Below are 21,814 nucleotides of genomic sequence, written 5' to 3'. Positions count from 1 at the left end.
ACAAATCCAGGTTTTCTCACCCTCCACCCCCCCACACAAATTCAGTGAATTTGTGTGGGGGGGTGGAGGGTGAGAAAACCTGGATTTGTGCTGGAAATCACTTTAGATAAGCTATTACCAGCAGGACAGTGGGGTGGGAATAGGTATTGTTTCATATTCTCTGTGTATATATAAAGCCTGCTGCAGTTTCCACGATATGCATCTGAAGAAGTGAGCTGTAGCTCACGAAAGCTTATGCTCTAATAAATTGGTTAGTCTCTAAGGTGCCACAAGTCCTCCTTTTCTTTTTGCGAATACAGACTAACACGGCTGTTACTCTGAAACCAGTCCTTAAGACGTAATTATGTTAGAAACAAAATTGACTGACGGAACTGCTTCCCAAACTGCAGTGTGTATTCTGAAAAAGAAGAGGTGGGGGAACATATATTGAGCACTTGCAGGAGCCTGGCTGGGAGAGAATATCGGAGTAGACACAATGAAATCACCAAGTGTCTGCATTGGAGCCTCTGTGGCAAGTATTGATGTAAACGAGCCATGTGGTATTATGACCACCAAATCAAAAGTGCTCCAGAGAATGCAGAGGCTAAGATTTTATGGGATCTGGCAGTTGTCACAGGATGAATGGTGCAGGCAAACAGGCTGGACAGAGTTGTTGTAGAAAAAAAGACCCTGTTAATTGCTATTTCCATCCCAGCAGACAGAAAGATTAAAAAAGAAACAAGAAGAGAAGATGGTGAAGTATGAAGAACTCTGCCATGAAGAGGAAAGCAATGAAAAACTACAACAAATACAGTCTTCGTGATCACTTGGAGCAATTTGTAAGGGTATGAATGGGCAGCTCAAGAACACATTAGATTGCAAGACATCGTGATCAGTGACCTCCAGAGAACAGCACTGTTGGAGAACAAGTGAATTTGAGCACCTACAATACAGGAATTCTGCAAAATTTCACAAAAATTCTGACTAATCAATCCTAGAGTTGGATCGTGGTCAGGATTTATTGGTGACTCATGGGGATAAATTTTAGACAATAGCTTTCCACTTTCTATGCTTAAAGATCTTGTATGTTGTAAAGGCTGTTTGTTTAAAAAAAAGTCCCCATGATGTAATACTGAGGGATAATAACAATAGGAATTGTTGTGCCTAAAAGTCTTCAACTGAGATCAGGAGCCAGTTGAGCTAGGCACTGTACAGACACACAGAAAGGCATAGTCCTTGTCCCAAAGAGCATAGTCTTTGATTCTGAGTCTTGGTGCATGAACTGAAGTCATCTGGGTTACACAGGTTTGTTGCCACTGCTCCAGGCCTGGCCCTAACAAGAGGGTGTGCTGCTATAAGTCTGTTGCTAATTGGCTGCAATTATTGTGTTGCTTTGTTTGCCACAGGTACGACAGAAACAAACTGTCCCTGAAGGAGATCATGAACGTGCAGTACGTATCATGTATGAACCCCACTGCAGGGAGTTTCACCATCAACCCACGGCTTCAGGTAGAGTTCGTTAATTGACACACTGCTAATTTATTAAATCATTTGGAGAGTTAGAATGTCATCAGAATGGTCTTTAAAAGAATAACCTGGAGGGGCAGATTAAGGCCATGACGTTGTAGTTAACACTCCAGCCTTAAGAAACGTGGCCAAATTCTGCTGTCACTTACATCCATGTAAATTCATTTAAATCAGTGGAGGTTTTCTAATTTACACTGGTGAAACAGAAAGCAGAATTGTCCCTTATTCCTCATTTTTGGCCCCTTTCCCACCATATTTCCTAACACATTACTGCTCACAGTTTGAGAAGGACTTTCACTTTTGCCAGCCAGCCAGCATCCTTCAGAGTAATACAGATTGAGTTAATTTTTATTTATCTAGTGTTATCCCTGGAATGTAGGTACTCATTTTCTCTGGTTTGGGTTGTAAAAATCCTCATGCAACCAGTTACATTTTCCTTTGTCAAAGAGATAAAATACAATGAAAATAGGAAAGAAGATGATCCAGAGTTATAATAGCTAATGCTAACATGAATTTGGGAAGAGATATTAAACCTCATGCTTCAGGGCTTAAGCCAGTCACTGACTGTCAGGGATTAGGAGGAGACCTAACATAGGAGGCAGATCATACCACATCTGCTTTGGGCCAGGTTGCTTGCTCCATCGTCCGAAGCATCTGGTTCTGGCCAGTGTCAGAGACAGGGTAGTGCACTAGCTGGATCTCAGCTCTGATCCAGTCGGTCAATTGCTATGTTTAATAGGCAGAAGGCTTAAAACAAATTTAAGGAAGTACTTCTTCACACAATGCATAGTCAACCTGTGGAACTCATTGGCAGGAGATATTGTGAAGGCCAGAAGTGTAATGGGGTTCACATCAGAATTAGATAAGTTCATGGAGGATAGATCCATCAATGGCTATTATTCAAAATGGTCAGGGATATAACCCCATGCTCTGGGTGTCACTAAGCCTCTGACTCCCATAAGCTGGGACTGGACAGCATGGAGTGGATCACACAATAATTGCCCTGTTCTGTTCATTCCCTCTCAAACATTTGGCACTGGTCACTGTAGGAAGACAGAATACTGGGTTAGATGGACCATTGCTCTGACCCAGTATGGCCATTCTTACGTTGTCCTATTTAACTTGTGAAAGGTGTTCTCTTATCATAAGGTGCACTGTTTGTCTGCTGACACTGGTGGGATAGCATTTGCCAAATGAGCCCCAGAGGGGTCAGGGAATTGCTAAGTATCTGTCAGCTATACCCAGGTCACCTTGGCAGGCAGCAGAATGAAAACACGCTGGGTTTTATTAGTACTTACAAGAGAAATAGGGATCTCAAATAGGACTTAGGAGAAGGATCACAACAACCTGATGCATCGTATCCTGCATGGGAACTATATCCCGCTCTCAGCGGTTACATACAGGTAATCCAGCAGGTGCCGCTAGAACGTTTATGTGAACATGTAGAACTGAGAGCCGAATTTGTCTCCATTTCTTGACCATCGCCTCTGTAAAAGGAGTTACCCAGCATCCTGACCTCCTTAAATGAGCTGCCATAGTTTGGTAAAATGAGATATTTTGACCTCTTGAAAACTTGTGACTTACCCATCTCCGTCAGCCTGGCTCTTACTGAGAGGGACAAGGAACCCACAGTCCCTTGTTTGAGTAATGGTCTGAATACAGCACCTTACATGAAGGGTACTGTCCTTTGGACAAAATATTATCCTGGTATAAAGGACCAGATTTTCCAAAGAGCTAACTCCTATTTGGGCACCTGAATAAAACGGCCAGATTTTCCTAAGTGCTCGGGACCCCACAGGTCTCTCGTAGTCAATGGAGGCTGCACATTTCTAAAATATCTCCAGGAAATCAGCAAAATCAATTGACTGTGCTTGTTTATTTGCCATTTTGACTTTAAAACTGTAACGAAATGACCATCAAATGCAATTGACAGTTCCACCCTTTGGAAGCAGATGCCTCAGAAGTGGCTCATCAGCTTGAGCTATTGGGATGAGAAATCACAGTAGAAATACTGATTGCTTTCTGATCAGCTCAATGAGCCCAAACCCCGATTCAGCAAAAAAGGAGGCCAACCCAGTCTGAAACCTTTCTTTGTTTTTCTTCCCTCCCCAGCGCCACTTCAGTGTGTTTGCTCTCTCCTTCCCTGGATCGGAAGCTTTGTCCACTATCTACAGTGTCATTCTAACTCAGCACCTGAAACGGGGGCATTTCTCTGGGCCTGTGCAGAAATCCTCTCAGCAGCTGATACACGTGGCGTTGGGCCTGCACCAGAAAGTAGCTGCTACTTTCCTGCCAACGGCTATCAAATTCCATTATATTTTCAACCTCAGAGACTTCTCCAATATCTTTCAGGTAAGTGCAGTAGCTTTCCTCCTGGGGCACTCGAAGTTTGACTAAAGGTAGGATGTGGTATTTATGGGGGTGTGGTCCCCTCTCTGCGCCAGCCCAGCACCAATTAACATTAATGGGAGGTATGCAACCTCACCAGGCTGCATATGCACCATGTGTCGTTCAGTCCAGTCTTCCAAGAAAATGACAACACACATTTTTTTTGGAGTAAAATATTTTTTCACGTGGTAACTAAGACCCAGGTCCTCCAGGGTACTTAGGCACCTAAATACTTTGGAGGATCTCGGGGACTGAAGTTCATTTCCCTGTTGTCCATGTGGTTTGCCCTTTGTTAGACATTCAAGCCTGTGAAATCAGCTGAGGAGTGAGGAAAATGGTTAGCGTTGCCAAGTGTCCGATTTTCGATTCGAACGCCCAGTCAAAAAGGGACACTGGCGGCTCTGGTCAGCACTGCTGATGGGGCTGTTAAAAGTCCAGTCAGCAGAGCAGTGGGACTAAGGCAGGCTCCCTTCCTGTCGTGGCTCTGCGTGGCTCCTGGAAGCAGCTGCATGTCCCCCCTCTGGCTCCTGTGTATAGGGGCAGCCCAGTGGTTTCACACGCTGCCCCTGCCCCAAACGCCAGCGTTGCAGCTCCCATTAGCTGGGAACCATGGCCAATGGGAGCTGCGGGGGAAGCACCTGCAAATGGGACAGTGCGCAGAGCCACCTGGTTGCACCTACACATAGGACCGGAAGGGGGACGTGCCACTGCTTCCTGGAGCTGCCTGAGGTAAGCACCGTCCGGAGCCTGTACCCCTGACCCCCTCCCACCCCCCCACCCCAGCTCTGATCCCCCTCCCACCATCCAAACCCCTCAGTCCCTGCCCACATCACCCTCCTATACCCCAAACCCCTCCTCCCCAACCCTACCCCGGAGCCCGCAATCCCAGCCGGAGCCCTCAACCCTCCTCCCCACCCATGCCCCTGTGGAAGCTGATGTGGAGAGCACTGAAATCAGCACTGAGCTTTGCTTTTCCAGTCACACCGAGCTACAGTAAATGCATCACATTTTGAAACTGAAAAACAGAAAATGCAAAAAGCATTCTTGTGCCATAGCGTGGAATCCTCAGTCATCAGGAAAAGCAGATAGAGAAATCTCACTTGCCTTATCCTTTAGATGGATAAAGAAATTTTCAGCTGCCAATACTGTAGGTAGTAGTATAAAGGCCTTTTAAAATTCAGTTTAATCCTGAATAAACAATCAAGTGCTTGAGCATATAATAGCTTCATTTACAAAGGACCTTTAGCAAATGTTCTTCCACCAGCTATTTTCTAAATGCAGGAGCAGCTCATGGTAACAGGTATGTGGCACAAAACCTACGCAAATTGAAGCTCCTGAGGGTTCTACCTTTGGAACTTTCTGTCTTGTTTTACTGCTGACTCTGCACCGATGGTTAACTGCTGTTCCACTTGTGATCTGCTGAAAGAATCTGTCATTATCACATTATCTTAGCTGTAGCTAAATATTGAATCAGTGACTTACAATCCCTGCCTGATTACTTTTCTCAAAACAGGCTGACAGTCCTTATTATAAGGACTGTGCTAATTGTCTCACTCCAGGAACCTTTGCCTTAGTTGCTACTGCTAATGGAGAATGAGTGAATGCAAGTCTACCTGTGTATGTGAATATTACCCAGAAGAGGATGCTCCAAAGTAGCCATCTGCAGAAATCGTTTCTGACAGAGATCTGCTGACTTGTTGCTTTTATGTTGTTCAGACTTGCAAAGTGCCTGTATATGTAATACTCAATGCCAGCTTGATTGGCAGGCTAATGGCCTGCGTTGCACAGTGAGAGTGACTCACTATGGATTGCACTGAAGGTGAATCCTAGTGGAATTCACTCCATTTTTCTCCAAAATGCTAGAGGGTTTACACTACACAAACAAAAGACATGGCTGAATGTGAAGGAACCTGACACAAACCTAGTGGCTGGAGGTTCTTCTGACAGTCCTGAGTACACTGTGTCAAATGGTGCTCAAATTCGCCTTGACTAGACAAGAATGTTTAGTGCCCTCCTTTTGGGACTTGGAGCACCTACAAGATATTCTATAGCAGTGGTTGCAGGTCCCAAATATTGCTATTGGATGTGATTTCCTCCACTGCTCACCTGCTCGTCACCCTTTGGCCAGGCCAGGATGAATCACACTGGTCCAGCGGCTAGGTGATGAGTTGGCATTATATAATTAGAGCAAAATATGTTTACAGGGTGGTTTGCTATACTTGTCACACTTGGCATGCCAAAGTGACCCTTGAAACAGCTTGTCACAGCACGGATGTGACCCTGCAGACTATTGCCCGATACCTGGTTTGCTCTAGAATTGCTCTTGTCTCCATAGGAGCACACTGGACAAATTGCCAAGTGGTAGGGAGATGAGTTGGGGATTGGCTTTGATAAATCAGAAGAGAAACTGACAATTGCTTTGGAAAGAAACAGGAAGACCAGGAGAGAGTTGCAACTGGAAGCACTGAGCCAGTGGAGGGACATTGCAATGGTCTCAAGTTGCAGTGTGGGAGGTCTAGGTTGGATATTAGGAAACACTATTTCACTAGGAGGGCGGTGAAGCACTGGAATGGGTTACCTAGGAAGGTGGTGGAATCTCCATCCTTAGAGGTTTTTAAGGCCTGGCTTGACAAAGCCCTGGCTGGGATGATTTAGTTGGTGTTGGTCCTGCCTTGAGCATGGGGTTGGACTAGATGACCTCCTAAGGTCTCTTCCAACCCTAATCTTCTATGATTCTATGACAGGGCTTTCTTTGGCCAATAGGCAAGTACATTTAGAGCTGCTATGGAATGGAAAAGCCTCAAGTCAGGTCTGTATTTGTGGGCAATCCTTTGTGGTTTTGAATAGGAATAATGAGACTGTTTCCCAAACTGGTGGCAGGAGCGTGCAGCTGCTGTCTGTGGACCAAGAGACAAGAATGCAAAACTCAAACCCAGAAAACCTAGGAGCTAGAGTGTAAAGTGACGTATCTACATACATCACCTACCAACAGAGATGCTCATCGCTTGGGAGGTAGGATGGTCCCTGGCTAAATGCTAGCCTAGAGTTAGGAGAGCTGGGTTCAAGACCCTGCTCTACCACAGAGTTCCTCTGTGACCTTGAACAAGTCACTTAGCATCTGGCCCAGATCCTCAGAAGTCATTAGGCTCCAAACTCACATTGATTTCAACAGAAATTAGGAGTCTAAATACCTTAGAGGCTCTGGAGCTCTGTTCGCCATTTAGAACAGTATTTCCCCACCTCACAGGGGTGTTGTCAGGTTAACAACACTAAAGGTAGAGAAGTGCTCTGAGGCTATGGGAATTGGGGCCATATAAAAAGTACCTTTGACAAACACACACTAGCAAATCAGCAGTACTCAACCACATGGGCTCTTATGGGCAGGCAGGCCTCATATCAGTCTTGCCTCCTCCATTGTCCCTTGATCCCAGCTATCTCAGCTCAGGAAATCCCTATTCCAATTCATGTGTCTCTCTGTTGTGGGACTGCGACTGTGTGACTTGCCTGCCATTCCCAGAATGCCTTTCCAGGTCTTCCGAAGCAGCGCCAGGACAATGCTCTGGAAATGGCTTATGCTCTGTTTTTGTCAATAGGAGAAAGGCTATTCTGCCTTACTGTGCTGTGCCAAAGGACTCCTAAGGGAACGCTGTTCACATGCTTTCCCAGACATGGTGACACACTGCATTTGCTTGAGCTGGGAACAACCCCCACTGAAAACCCAACAGCCTGTTCTTGGTGGCTGGCCATATGGAGGCTGGGTGTATGTGTTCTGACTCTCCATGCATACTCTATTCCAGTTTGGCTGACTGCTTTGCCCCTCTCTTTCCCTGACCCTCCATGTCATTGGTCTCCCATTGCACACCCCAGAATTGTAGCTGTAGTGTATTGGAATTGGGACTGTCTCTTTAAAGAGAACACAGAGAACACCACTAGAGGGCTCACTCACTATTGACTTGGAACCTGACTGTGCTTGTGTGATTTCTTCCTGTTATGTGCACACAGGACACAACAGTAGCCCTGGAGGAGTAGCTTGTAAACACCCACCCCGCTGCTGAGGTAATAACAGTACTTAGATTTATTCCTTCCATGTCGACCACATGGACAAGGGTCACTTCACAGAGCCAGCTATTTTCTGAAATTATTTTAATTTGTAATTGAACTAAGAGGATTAAAAGTCATTTATTTCTGGGTCATTTTTATACAGTACAAGCTGTGATTTTTACCCTTGTGCTAGGGAAACTTCAACATTTACTCCTCACAGTCCCCTTTGCGCCTCTCATCAGCCCACTGTATTGTAATCTTGGGCTCCATCCATACCCCTAGCAAGCAGGGAAGGCTGTGCTGTGACCCCTGGCATGGCATTACTGGCCATCATCTCAGCAGGGCATAGTTATGATAATGGAGGCTAGGAGCCATCTGTCCTGTTTTCTCCATTTCCTCCACAAAATTTTGCTTGCCTGTCCAAAAAGCCCCAGTGAACCAATTACTTTGTTTTACAGGATGCAGTGCTCAGGAGATAGGAACTATGAGCAAAACAAAGCAAACCCAGCATTCATGGTTCATTTTATACCTCTTTGCACTTCAAGTCTGGAATGAGTGTGGTGATAATTCAGGTTTTGGATGAATGCTTAGAGTGTTGAATTATTAAACATCAAACAGTTGAAAAACAAGATTGCAAATCTGTTTATTCCCAGTATATTTATTTCTAGCATATGGCAGTATGCAAAGGAAAGGCCGATGGAGGTCCAGACTGCTCCAAGGCTGTAATGCATGCACATTCCCAACAGAAGGCTTTACTGTTGCTAGTTCTGCTGTCTAGGGGATCAATATTTCCATGTGAAGATGATGCAATGTCTTTCATGTGTGCCATGGTGGCAGCAGAAGGAAGAAGGAACTTCCTGGTGTCTTCCATCACATGAACCCCTTGCAGCCATGTAGTGCTGAATGTATGTCTGCTCAGAGGAGCCAATGGGTATAGAAAGATTGCTTCTTTAGCGCTGTAACACAGAGCCATGAGGTACCCTAGGCCATACCAGACAGTAATGCTGGGGCTGCACGCTTCGTCCCAAACGATATGCATGGGTGAACTTGTAAACATAAACCAGTAGTTCTCAACCTATTTACCATTGTGGGCCGCATATGCAGTTCTCTGTGTTATGTGGGTCACATCCACACAATATATATACTACGTGAATGGCTCTGAGGATGGCATATGGGCTGCAGCTGTGTGCTGATTAGACCTCAAGTGGCCCACAGGTTGAGAACCACTGTCATAAATCAAGAAAAGTGCAATGATTGGTTTTCCATTCAGGGCTCCTTTCCACTGGGAGCCGAGTCTTGTCCAGCAACCCCACCAAGTCACACTGTTGATGGGCAGGGGCTAAGTGCATGCTGCAGGCTATCTGAACTGTTTTCTTAGGGCTTTGCCTGGTTAGTTAATATATCTCAGACCAAGGTCTGGACCCACTAATGAAGTCAGGGTTTCTGTACTGTAAATCCATCCATGGGGATGCTCCCATCCTGCCTGGATTCATCCCGGCACTGGGAGCCAGACAGATGCGCTGACATGTAAATACAATTTGACTGATGTTTGTCATCATGCTATGTGCTGCCACAGGCTGTGAAGACATCTGTTCCCAGACCAAGGGAGCTATTAATGAGTGTAGTGGTAGCAAAACAGCTTGCGAGTGTGGGGAGCTGCTGCTGAGGACTATTAGAGGCAGGTGTAACCTGCTGTGGAAGCGCAGGGGGATAAGATGGACTGAACTGCACTGTTGTAGTGATTTGTCTCCTTGTGTAGAGATAATCATGTTATATGGTTTGTAAGGCTAACATCAATGCTCAGAGGTAAGTAGCTCATTCATAGAAGGGCTTGGATGCTACACACCCAATCTTTGCCAAGATCTATTAAACTAGCTGCATGTGCTAGGCAGAACAGTGAAACTTATTGGCAGCTCCATCCATCCAGACAATCACTATGCTCTCAAGTAAATTCACCCAGGAAAATGACAAAGGACAAAACCACCCCATCACCTGTGGACGAACACTTTTTTCACAAAATGATCACTCTGTGCCTGACCTCTCAGTCCTTATCCTCAAAGAAAACTTGCATAAACAGACAGGCATGGAAGCTAAAATTCATAACTTTGCTAAAGAGTAAAAATTATGGACTGAACAGTGACACTGGATTTCTGGCTTGTCACAACCATCTGTAACCCGCTAACCCTCTTTTTGTCCTGTGACTGCAGAGGTGTTAACGGGCCACTCTACCTTGAAGGGTCCCTTACAATACATGCTAACTACTTATGCTAAACAATCTCTCCCACCTTGCATTTTGCTGTGAGCTGCGAGGACCTTTCCCAGACCTGAAGAAGAGCTCTGTGTAAGCTCCAAAGCTTGTTTCTCTCACCAATAGAAGTTGGTCCAATAAAAAAATATTACCTCACCCACCTTGTCTCTTTAAGACCTGGAGGTTGTCACCAGACCTGATGGTTTCAGAGAGGCCCAGTGATCCCTGTCATCCCGAGGCTGACCTGCTGGACAGAACCCTTCTAAGCTTTCAGGAGTCAGCTATTTTCAAAACACAGTTTGGTTCAGAAAAAAAAAATATGCCAATTTGCCAATCCTCAAATGTAAAAAAACCCCAACCAACCTATGGGCACTTGATGAGCAAGAGCACTTTAGATTGCATTTTAGCGCATTTTATGTTTTATGTATAAATAATTAGACATAAGAAATAAAGCTTTATGTTTAATTCATGTCATTAAAAACCTTATGTATTGTTAATAGGCTTAGTTATAGGCGTCATCTCTTTGAAATATCATTCTTTTGTGCATTTTAATAGGGTGCATTGTAAACACACTGTTGTAAGCTGACAGCAGCTAATACTTCCTCTAGACAGCACATGCCTAATTAAAGTCACTTATTTTATGTTTTTTTAAGTCTACTCACTCAAGATTTCCAAACTGGTTTTTCCCTCTTGGCTGGCAGCACCAGGGAGATGCTGGGGAGGTGAAGGGCCCTGATTCTGGGCTGAGGAGCAGTCGGTGCAGCTTGGAGAGGTCTCCTGAGCCTCAGTCACAGTGCACTGGGCCAAGACCTTTGCAGGGCCTGGTTTAGACGCTCCAGAGCCCGCATGTTTCTGCTGCTCACTTGGTGTGGTGATGGCAGGTGACCACCTTTACCTCCCAGAGAGGCAACAACAGCAGCAGGGGACCCCTTTGCCCCCAGGAGTAGTGGCTTCCGCCGTGCCTCTCCCCTCAAGAGCAGCGGGGTCCAGAGAGCACTAACACCCCAGCTGCTGGGCGCAGGACATCTGCTTGGCTGGGTGGGCGGGCCAGGCCCACTGCACCTTCTAATCTTCTCTTGGTAGGAAACTCCAACCACACCCTCTTCCTCCCAGCCACACTCTCTGTCATGGCAGCCAACGCAGGGAGGGGGAAGAGCCCATGGACTGGGGTGATCTTCCTGGGACTGGGGGTACAGGGAGGCAGTATGGCGTAGTAGATAGAGTGCTATACTGGGATTCGGATGGCCTGGCTTCTATTCCTGGCTGCAGCATTGGCCTATTGAAGTGACTCCCCGAAGGTCACACACCTTTCTTTGCTTTAGTTTCCCCAGCTGTGGAATGGGGATGATGATACAAAGCTCCTTTGTAAAGTGCTTTGAGATCTGCTGGTGGGCGGGTCTTTGTAGGAGTTAGGAATTATTCGTATGCTGGCCCAAGGGCTAGCATTCCTCAGCAGTGCAGTGCACAATGGTTGACTGCAGTGTAGGATGGTGCCGAAGTATTTAGGTCAGATCTTCCATGGCCTGTGACTGTCTTTGCCATTATTCTTTGTACTGATCTTTGGAGTCTTTCGTGCACAGAACAAAGCAAAAGCAGCACAAAATGCTTTGCTGCAGGCACACTGGGAAGCCCTGGGGAACACAGTCTGCATTCTCCAGGGGCTGGCTGGGTAGGGAGCGACTGAGCAGTCCTGCTGCATGCTTACCACAGTAGCTCTGCATTCGTTGCTCTTCACCCCCAAACCCGGCATGTTAGTGCAGATACAGGAGAAGCTGGGTGTGCTATGTGTAGCTGATATGTGTGTGTGCGTGTGTGTATATGTTCTCTACAGGGCATTCTGTTTTCTACCCTGGAGTGTCTGAAGGCTCCCCAAGACTTGGTGAAGCTCTACCTGCATGAGTCAAACCGTGTGTACCGGGATAAGATGGTTGATGAGACAGATTTCAGCACATTTGATAAAATGCAGACGGAGATGGTGAAGAAGTTCTATGATGTAAGTATTGCCGTTGGTGTTTGTCAGATTAACGCGCTCTGGGATAACCTTTCAGGGGCTAGCTGCCCCTGGACAGAATGACTGGACAGACGTCTGCTCAGACATCTTATGTGTTTGGAGATGGACCCTGTTGGGGAGAACACAGGGCAGGGTGCCCAGACTTCTGTGGTGTCTCCTCAGCTCTGCCACTGACTGACTATGTGACTCCAGACTAGTCACTGCGCATTTCTCTGTGTCTCAGTTTCCCAAGGACTGTCTCCAGTCCTTAAAACACAGCAGCTGCACCACTGAAGCGCTTTAATGAAGACACTACTTATGCTGATGGGAGGGGTTCTCCATTTCCCCAAGAGGCAGTAGCTAAGTTGACAGGAGAAGTCTCCTGTCGACCTAGCACCGTTTACACCAGCAGTTAGGTCAGGTTAACTATGTCACTCAGGAGTGTGGATTATTCCTAGCGTAGACCAGGCCCCAGTCTGTCAAATGGGTAAAGTAATGGATCCCTGCCTCACAGGGAGCTGCGGGGCTCAATTAAGTAATATAAGTAAAGTGCTTCAGGAGTCTCCAGTGATAGGTTCGAGACAAGGGTCAAGCTTGGGCTGAGTTCCCTGGTCTCAGCGGGAGGAGGCTGGGGTCAAGATGCAGCATGGAGTCCTTGGCACTCCTTGGTCCAACAATATCTTTCCAAGGAAACCTCTGTACTCTGACCCCTTGGGATTACAATGGTATGGTCCTCCTAATGTGCATGCAGTTAAAGGTACTTCTACTTGGATAAGTCCTTTTACACAGGCATAACTGTGTCCACACTAGGGCTTGTACTCATTTAATTATCCCAGTATAAAGTAACACCCTCAACTGCCATAGTTAAACTAATACCAACGCTGCGTGTAGGCCAGGCCTTAGTGCTCTGAGGGATCCAGCCTCAGGGATCCCAGCGGTACTGAAGGTGAGGGGGCTTCTCTAATCCCGTGTCCTACCTGTGCATATGTGTGGGCCCCTCCCTCTTTTAGTGCTCACTCCCTCCCCTGAAAAGAACAAGAGCCATCAGACCCGCCCTTCATCCTGGGCACTGGTAGTCAACCCAATACGCATACGCCACAGCCATGCACTGTTCGGCCTCCAGCTCTCACCACACACGTGGCACTCCCTGTCCTGACAGCTCCATCCAATCTACTTTCCCTGCAGTGCTTCCTGTCTCCGATGAAGCACCCAGTATTAGGAATAGAGGATCAGATCAGAGCTTATCTCTCATAACTGTGCTATCTGCAGATGTTCTCCCCTTCCATATAACTGCCTAATTCTGGGATTCCAGTGGCACGTTTGTTCTCAGCAGTACTTTGTGGAAATCAGCTCCATGGCTGAATTATGCATTGCATTAAAAAGTTTCTTTTTACCAGATTGAAATTTGTTGCCTTTCATTTTCAGTGACTGCCCCTTTGCTCTGTCTTAAGAAGGAGGGTTAATAGGAGCACCCAATATACTTGCTCTGTGCCAGTTTGTGTTATGTTATCATGTCCCCTTTTACTTACAAGAACAGTCATATTGGGTCAGACCAGTGGTCCATCTAGCTCAGTATCCTGTCTTCTGACAGAGGCTAATGTCAGGTGCTTTATAGGAAATGAACAGGACACTCACTCATGGAATAGTTAAGTCCAAAGTCACTCATGCTGAATCCAAAGGATTTTAATTTCCTCATTTTTTATGTTAAAGTTTTTGGGACCTTTTACAGGAAACCCTCCCTTTTTAAAGTGTAATGTCCCAGTGCTAGTTTTCATTATGATCCTTGCCATTAAATGGCTGAACTTCCTGAAATTATATTGTTGGCTTCTGTAAGCGCCTCTGAGCTTATAATGAAACACCCCAAAGTCAGGAAACACAAAAGTGAAGCTTTGCTGAGCCCCTTTTACTCTGCACCACTACATGGATGCTTTGAAATGCTGGTTTGGAATCTGTGAGCTGTGATTATGGTTAGATACAAATTTAAAGCTCAGGTGTAGAAAACCATTGTATCATCTGAGAAATACTGTGTGTTCACTATGCCAGAGATTTGGGGCAACACTTTCAAAAGTGCATAAGTGAGTTAGGAGTCTAAGTCCCTTTGTCTTTTAAATCAGTGGGAGATAGGTGCCTAAACATTTTGGACAATCCCAGTAGCTGCCTAACTGCATCATTAGGTGCCTCAGTATGTTTAAAAATCTGGCCCTAAGGTCCAGATCCAGATAAGGTTTTAGGCACATTAGCCCAAGGTTTAGACATCACTGAGATCCTCAGAGTCTGCACTCAGCTGCTGCTTACCTCTGTAGGTGTCTAAATTTCCTAGGCATCTACATTTTCACCACTGAAGTCCCCATGGTATCTGAGGAACTGCCAATGAGCCTGTGCACAGCTACCTCAGTCTAGGCGCCAGGTTACATCTAAACCAAGTGGGATCCTCAAACTAGGCTTGCCCCTCATCTCACCTGGGGAGGAATTGCATTGATCTGTTCTCCTGAAAAGAGCTTTCCCTTTGTTGCAATAGGAACAGGACATTCTGTATTTCCCTTTTGCATTTCATGGCAGGAAATCGAGGAGACTATAGAGGAGACCAAGAAGATGAACATGTACTGCCATTTTGCTAGAGGCGTTGGGGAACCCAAATACATGCCTGTTCAGACCTGGGAGTCACTGAATCGCATCCTTGTGGAAGCCTTGGATAACCACAATGAGGTCAATGCTGTCATGAATCTGGTGCTCTTTGAAGATGCCATGTGCCATGTGTAAGGAGATTTTCTATCTTTGTACTCTGAGAGTCATCAGCCTAAATGTCTTTGGAGCTGGTCTGTGTAATGCATTTCTGTTAACATTTTCAGAGGGGATGAGCAGCCATAATCACAGATGATGTCAGGAAGAGCTGAAAAAGCGGACATTAATCTCTCCTCACTTTCTCATCTGTCCACTGGGGATTTCCTATCTCCTAATGGGTATTGGAAGCCTTTTCTCACTGATGTTTGGCAAGTACTTTGAAACCTTCAGGCCTATGTCACACTTTCAAGTGACTTTCAAAGGTGTTAGGTGCCTAAAGCTGCAGAGTGGTGCCTGGGCAGATGGTTAAAAGTTTCTAAGCAGATATGATGCCTACCTCCGTTGATTTCAATGGAATTTAAGCACCTAAAATGCTTAAGCCCTTTTGACAATCCCGCTAAGCACATGTCTGCACCTGTAGGCACTGGATACCTTTGAAAATGTGGCCCTTAGCAGCTTAAGTCTTACTGCAAGTCAATGGAATTTAGGTTCCTGTGGTCAGATTTTTAAAGTTTTTTAGGCACCTAAAAATGCAGATAGGTGCCTAGTGGGATTGCCAAAAGCACCTAAGTGAATTAGGTTCATCTAAGTGAAATCAATGGGAGTTGGGAGTCTAGGTTCTTTTGAAAATGTTACCCGGTGAGTATATATACTGTATATAAGAATCTCTGAACTAACAGAGCCCTAGAGCCCCATTAGCTACACTGAAGCAGTACTTTTTCATTAGGAAAGGGTGGTCTCACAGTTCCTTAAGTACCAGGAAACCAATCCAATTACTATAATAGAAAAGAACAACAGATACAATCCTTTGATCTACCCAGCTACTCCTTTGAGTCCTGGGAGCTCACCATCCTTTCATTTCCTGCAGCATAGTGTCTTGATATTTAATAAAACCATAATATTGCTTCATGCTAAGATGCTTTTATTCCATTCAGTTATGAAGTAGCAGTTTATCTTCAGCAAAGGCTTGCTTGGATCATCAAACTGTACTTGATTTTGTATTCCATGCATAAGGCAGACACACACACAAGCACTCTGGGTATTAGAATTTTTTCAGATTGTGATGTAAATGTTGTCTCTGTCATTTTCTCGTGTGTGCTCCCTGTGCACCAGAGGGGACTTGCTGGACCAAATCTGATTGCAGCCTCCCTCTAAATATTGTAAAAGATCAAGAGAAAAGGCTCTGATTTTTAAAGTTTATTTTCACATTCCTCCTTGTTCCCCTCCTCCTTTATTCCCGGCAGATGGTCTGTCAGACAGTACCACAGATATGAGCTGGTAGTCCTGACCCAAGATTTAATTCCTAAACTTCAGGAGCTAAATACAGTTAGTGGCTAAATCACCAAGTTGTTCAAGAGCTCAAATCCATCTGTGCTAATCACTAAACATTTCTGTGGCCTTACCCACACATCTATACTTTCATAATTACTGATTTTATCAGTGTTTTGCTTATTGCTCTGAAAGTAATGAAGAACCTGATGAGAAATTAAATTAAACAAGTAGGCCAGCTGAGTCTAGTGAGGGCGTCTCGTGGCATCCTGACCTTATTTAAAATGTAAATGAATTATTCTCTTCTTCAAGACGTTTCTGGGAGAGCGGACTGATGGAATACGAACTACAAGTAGTTAGACCTGCAGTCTAACTGCTACCACAAGTTTCATGTACATTTAAGTTCTCCTTATATTTCCAAAAAGTAAATAAACCTTTTCCTGCCATTTCCCCATATCTCCTTGAAGTTAGCATCTTGGACATGCCCCATTGATCTCAGCAGCTTGTGTCATTTCGCTTTTGGTGAAATAGCGACATCGCAGGCTCCATGGCCATGTTAATCACTGCACTGGGATCTAAACTTTGGCTAGTGAGTGAGATTTCCCCCTCCCCTGCTGGGAGGCAGCCCAGTAACAACTGTAGGAGGCAGCCCTGTAACAACTGTAGCCAAGAGACTGTGTCATTAATAAAAAGAAAAGGAGGACTTGTGGCACCTTAGAGACTAACCAATTTATTTGAGCATGAGCTTTCGTGAGCTACAGCTCACTTCATCAGATGTTTACCGTGGAAACTGCAGCAGACTTTATATACACACAGAAATCATGAAACAATACCTCCTCCCACCCCACTGTCCTGCTGGTAATAGCTTATCTAAAAGTGATCAACAGGTGGGCCATTTCCAGCACAAATCCAGGTTTAGAGTGAATTTGTGTGGGGGGGTGGAGGGTGAGAAAACCTGGATTTGTGCTGGAAATGGCCCACCTGTTGATCACTTTAGATAAGCTATTACCAGCAGGACAGTGGGGTGGGAGGAGGTATTGTTTCATGATTTCTGTGTGTATATAAAGTCTGCTGCAGTTTCCACGGTAAACATCTGATGAAGTGAGCTGTAGCTCACGAAAGCTCATGCTCAAATAAATTGGTTAGTCTCTAAGGTGCCACAAGTCCTCCTTTTCTTTTTGCGAATACAGACTAACACGGCTGTTCCTCTGAAATGTGTCATTAATGTATAAGTGAAGAAGGTGTGATACAGACAGAGGGGAACGCTGTTTGCATCTGCTCAACCCACAGATAGCAGTGATGTCATGAGAGGTGGAGTTTAAGTCCCTCTCACTCTGAGTTTTTCTGAGCAGGGGTTAGAGCCACTATTTTTAATTTAAACGATCATGAAAACAGAGGTTCTGACCAAAATAAATAAAGCAGAAGTGGGTCTCCCTGAACCATGAATCACAGATGCAAAAAAAGTGGAGAAACTTTAAAAAAACTTTGTATGTTTCCTTTACATTGAAGATATTTTGATGGAATTTGGAGTTTTCACCAACATACTCCATCCCCATGCCTGAGCCACTTGTTTGACAATTTAAAGGAAAGTATCTCATTGAACAAAACTGTTTTAAATAAATTGTATTTGCTGATGTCATAAACAAACAAGGATGCCAAGGAATAGCAAGTAATTTTTCCATCGCAGAGTTCAGTGATTTACTTCTACAATATTTCCTGTTGAATGTTCTCAGAAATGTGTCATCTTCACATGATTAGCTCACTCTTCTTTGTTAGCACACTTTTTCTGAAGGATACAGTCTAGTGCAAACAGGAATTAACTCAGGGATGATCTCTGGCCTTACACTGGAGCTCAGATTAGATGATCACAGTGATCTGCCCTTATAATCCATTAATCTTTATTTAGTGCCCCATCCTTGTGCATGTCATTGGTGAGACTACTCCATGTGTCAGTCTGAGCAAGGATGACAGAATCTGGCCCTTAAAGAATTAGTAGTTTTGATAAGGAAGACATACTGACAGAGCTTTCCTAGAAGGGAATTACACTGATCTAGATACATGAAGATATTAATAATACATAATGGGACTCCTCATGTGACTAATAGCTCACCAGTGTCATCAAGCCCATGGTTAATGTGGATCCTTGGACATTTTCTGAGAGGAAATGTCTACTAGCGGGACTATTAGAGCACATTTACCCAGCAAATTATTCTGGTTTGACCCATGTTCCATGTAAATGGAGGACTGACCTTTACTGTAAGATGTTCCTGAACATCATAACACAGAATACGAATCCAGAAATAGCCGAGACGGGAAGCTCTGAATTGCCATAGAACCATTTACTGGTTGGTTGCATTGTTTACTAAAGATCTCACCCAAAGAGTATCGAGTGCAAACGTGCCCCTTAGATTGGCACCACTGCTGTGATTCTGCTCCTATTCTCAGCCTAATTTGTTACTCAGTAAAATATGTATTGAAATGCTTCGTGTGGAAAAAAGTCGTCTTGACCAGAGATTCTGTATGCTTCAATTTAGTTGCCGCATCAATCGTATCTTAGAATCCCCTAGAGGAAACGCCCTGTTGGTTGGTGTAGGTGGAAGTGGCAAGCAGAGCCTGACAAGACTTGCAGCTTTCATTAGCTCATTGGAGGTTTTCCAGATCACTCTGAGGAAAGGCTATGGAATCCCTGACCTGAAGGTAGGTGGCGTTGAAAGGTGGGAAGGGAGAGGAAACAGAAACTTGTACTTCTTCCATACAGAGCTTTGTCTTTTCTATGTGTTGGAGAAACCTCCAGTGTAAATGAAAAAAGATTCCAATCGGATCGCAAAGAACAGTCATTCTCTCCAAAATTCATCAGTTAATGTTTTCTCATGGCTTTGTACCTGTAAAGGGCTATAGAGAGTTGATGATGATGATGATGAAGATAATAATAAAGTATTACTATTTTTAAGACAATAAAAAGAATACTTAATCAACCCAGGAGTAATCAACTGTGGAATGATGTAGCTAGAGGTGGGAGAGATTTATTAAGTCATATCCAGTTCATCTCTGACTTCCTGGATGCTATAAGAGTTGGAAACAGCACATGGATCCTAACAATACATTTTCTGGTAAACAGTGAATTGGAAGCTGTGAGAGAGGGTTTTTTTTATGCAAATGGAATGATTTATAAATGTTTTAGCTGCTGGCAAATGATTATAGATTACTTGTTTTTGCTTTCCCACCAAGGCAAACTGGAGCTACATTGTCCAAGTCCTGTCCTGCATCATTAGACTGGGGCTCCTGCTGGAATGGACAGCTTCCACTGAGAGGCCAGTTATGGCTCTGGTGATAGCAAATCTCTACCAAGTTTTGGAAGCACATATTTAAATGCATCTGCTTTCTTATTTAGGGTTTGACTTCAGTGGGGACTGCAAGATTTGGCTTTTAGACATTGTTTATTTAATAATCAAATGTATTATGAGGAATCACTGGAGTTTTTATTTAATGTTGCATCATTTTCTGCCTTCAGATAACTTTGCAGCACTGATCAGTTTGTCTTGCTTTCTGACATGTCTGTGTAATCATCCTGAGCCTATCTCTTCTCACCCATTCAGTTCCACCCGTGAAAAGGTTCCTGGGATAATCTGGGGTTGACCTCCTCATTTGTTAGATAGCCTACTCTTCCCACAAAGACTATACTCTGATTCTTATGTTCAGAAGCTTGTTTTCAAAGCATGTTCCTGTTTCAGGTTCTGTGATGGCGGAAGGTTTTTGACATTCCCTTCACTCTGTACCCATTCTACAGGAATTTATGAAAAATACTGGTTAATTATTTTTCTTGGGTCTAGAAGAACCAGATGGTTTAGTCTGCCATTGACCCGTAACATTGTTATAATTCACTTATTCTAGGTATTCTGTAGGAAATGTAACAACTGACTGTATTTGGTAGAACCATATTTGCCTACTGAAGTTCTAAACGTGTTTCAAAAGCAAGGGTCAATGTACTATCCTGAGCGCCCTTCTAATCCCACTGTATTCTGTGCACATGAACTAATGGGAAAGTCCAGCTGAGTTGGTAGGGGGAAAAAAACCCGGAATCACAGTGACAGCTTTTGCTTTTACTGTGTTTTAAATAATAATGTTCTTTCATGTTCATAATTGTGAGGTAGATACTCTGAAAAGGGGAGGAAGGATAGTCCAGTGGTTGGGGCACTAGCCTAGGGCTAGGACACCTGGGTTCAAGTCCCTGCTCTACCACAACCTCCCTGTGTGAGCGAGCTTGTGTAAGTCAGATAGTCTCTCTGTGCCTTGGTTCCCCCTCTGTACTACAGGGATAAGAGCCATGGCCTGCCTCATAGGGTTTGGGAGGATACATACATTGAAAATTGTGTGATGCTCAGCTACCATGGTAACAGGGACATCCCTGTGTCTTAGGCTGTGTCTACAGTTCAAGCTAGGGGTATGATACCCCAGCTCATGTACACACGTGCGCTAGTTCTGGTTGAGCTAGTGCGAGTATAAATAGCAATGTAGCTGCGGTAGCATGGTAGCAGCAGCAGCGGCATGGCTAAGCCATGCTGAGTATATCCCCACTGCTTGTGTACCCATCATGGCACTGCTGCTGCTCCCCGTCTTACTGTGGCTGCACTGCTATTTGTACTCACACACGCTTGAGGAGAGCTAGCATGAATACATGTATGTGAATAGGAGATCACAGGATGACCACAAGCTGTCAATGTGATACTGCCGTGAAAAAGGCTAATTCAGTCCTAGGGTGCATTAGACAAGGTATTTCCAGCAGAGACAGGGAAGTGTTAGTACGATTACACCAGGCACTGGTGAGACCTCATCTGGAATACTGTGTGCCGTGCTGGTCTCCCATGTTTAAGAAAGATGAATTCAAACTGGAACAGGTACAGAGAAGTGCTAATAGGTTTTCCATTCCTCTGATCATCCTGTCTTATAAGAGGAGACTCAAAGAGCTTGACTTGTTTAGCCTAACCAAAAGAAGGCTGAGGGGAGATATGGTTGCCCTCTGTAAATACATCAGAAGAATAAATACCGGGGGGGAGAGGAGTTATTACAATTAAGTATCATTGTTGACACAAGAACAAATGGATATAAATTGGACATCAACAAGTATAGGCTTGAAATTAGGTGAAGGTTTCTAACCATCAGAGGAGTGAAGTTCTGGAACTGCCTTTCAAGGGGAGCAGTGAGGACAAAAAACCTAACTGGCTTCAAGACTGTGCTTGCTAAATTTATGGAGGGGTATGATGAGACTGCCTGCAATAGCATGTGGCCCATTGGCGACTGCCAGGAGCAAAAATCCCCAATGACTGGAGACAGGACACTAAATGGGGAGGTCTCTGAGTTACTACAGAGAATTCTTTCCCATGTATCTGCCTGGTGGGTCTTGTCCACATGCTCAGGGTCTTACTGATCACCACATTTGGGCTTGGGAAGGAATTTTCCCCTAGGTCAGATTGGCAGAGACCCTGTTTTGTTTTGTTTTTTCTTGCCTGCCTCTGCAGTGTGGGGCATGGGTCACTTGCAGGTTTAAACTAGAGTAAATGGTAACCTGAAGTCTTTAAACCATGATTTGAGGA

At 44.7% G+C, this 21,814-nt stretch overlaps 1 protein-coding gene across 10 annotated transcripts in view; it reads left to right on the top strand.

The window, feature by feature from the left end:
• DNAH9 (dynein axonemal heavy chain 9) overlaps window positions 1-21,814 on the top strand; it is a 399,480-nt gene that overhangs the window by 157,110 nt on the left and 220,556 nt on the right. For 8 of the 10 annotated variants that reach the window (XM_073310874.1, XM_073310873.1, XM_073310875.1 and 5 more), the window contains 5 exons: window positions 1,386-1,488; window positions 3,619-3,858; window positions 12,015-12,176; window positions 14,733-14,929; window positions 18,758-18,920. In XM_073310874.1, coding sequence (XP_073166975.1) covers window positions 1,386-1,488; window positions 3,619-3,858; window positions 12,015-12,176; window positions 14,733-14,929; window positions 18,758-18,920 — 865 coding nt within the window. The other 2 variants (XM_073310881.1, XM_073310882.1) reach the window with 2 other exon arrangements.

The sequence above is a fragment of the Lepidochelys kempii genome, chromosome 14, assembly GCF_965140265.1.
Source record: "Lepidochelys kempii isolate rLepKem1 chromosome 14, rLepKem1.hap2, whole genome shotgun sequence".
NCBI lineage: Eukaryota > Metazoa > Chordata > Testudines > Cheloniidae > Lepidochelys > Lepidochelys kempii.
Note: the sequence above shows the minus strand (reverse complement) of the source record. Positions and strands in the feature narration are given on the sequence as shown.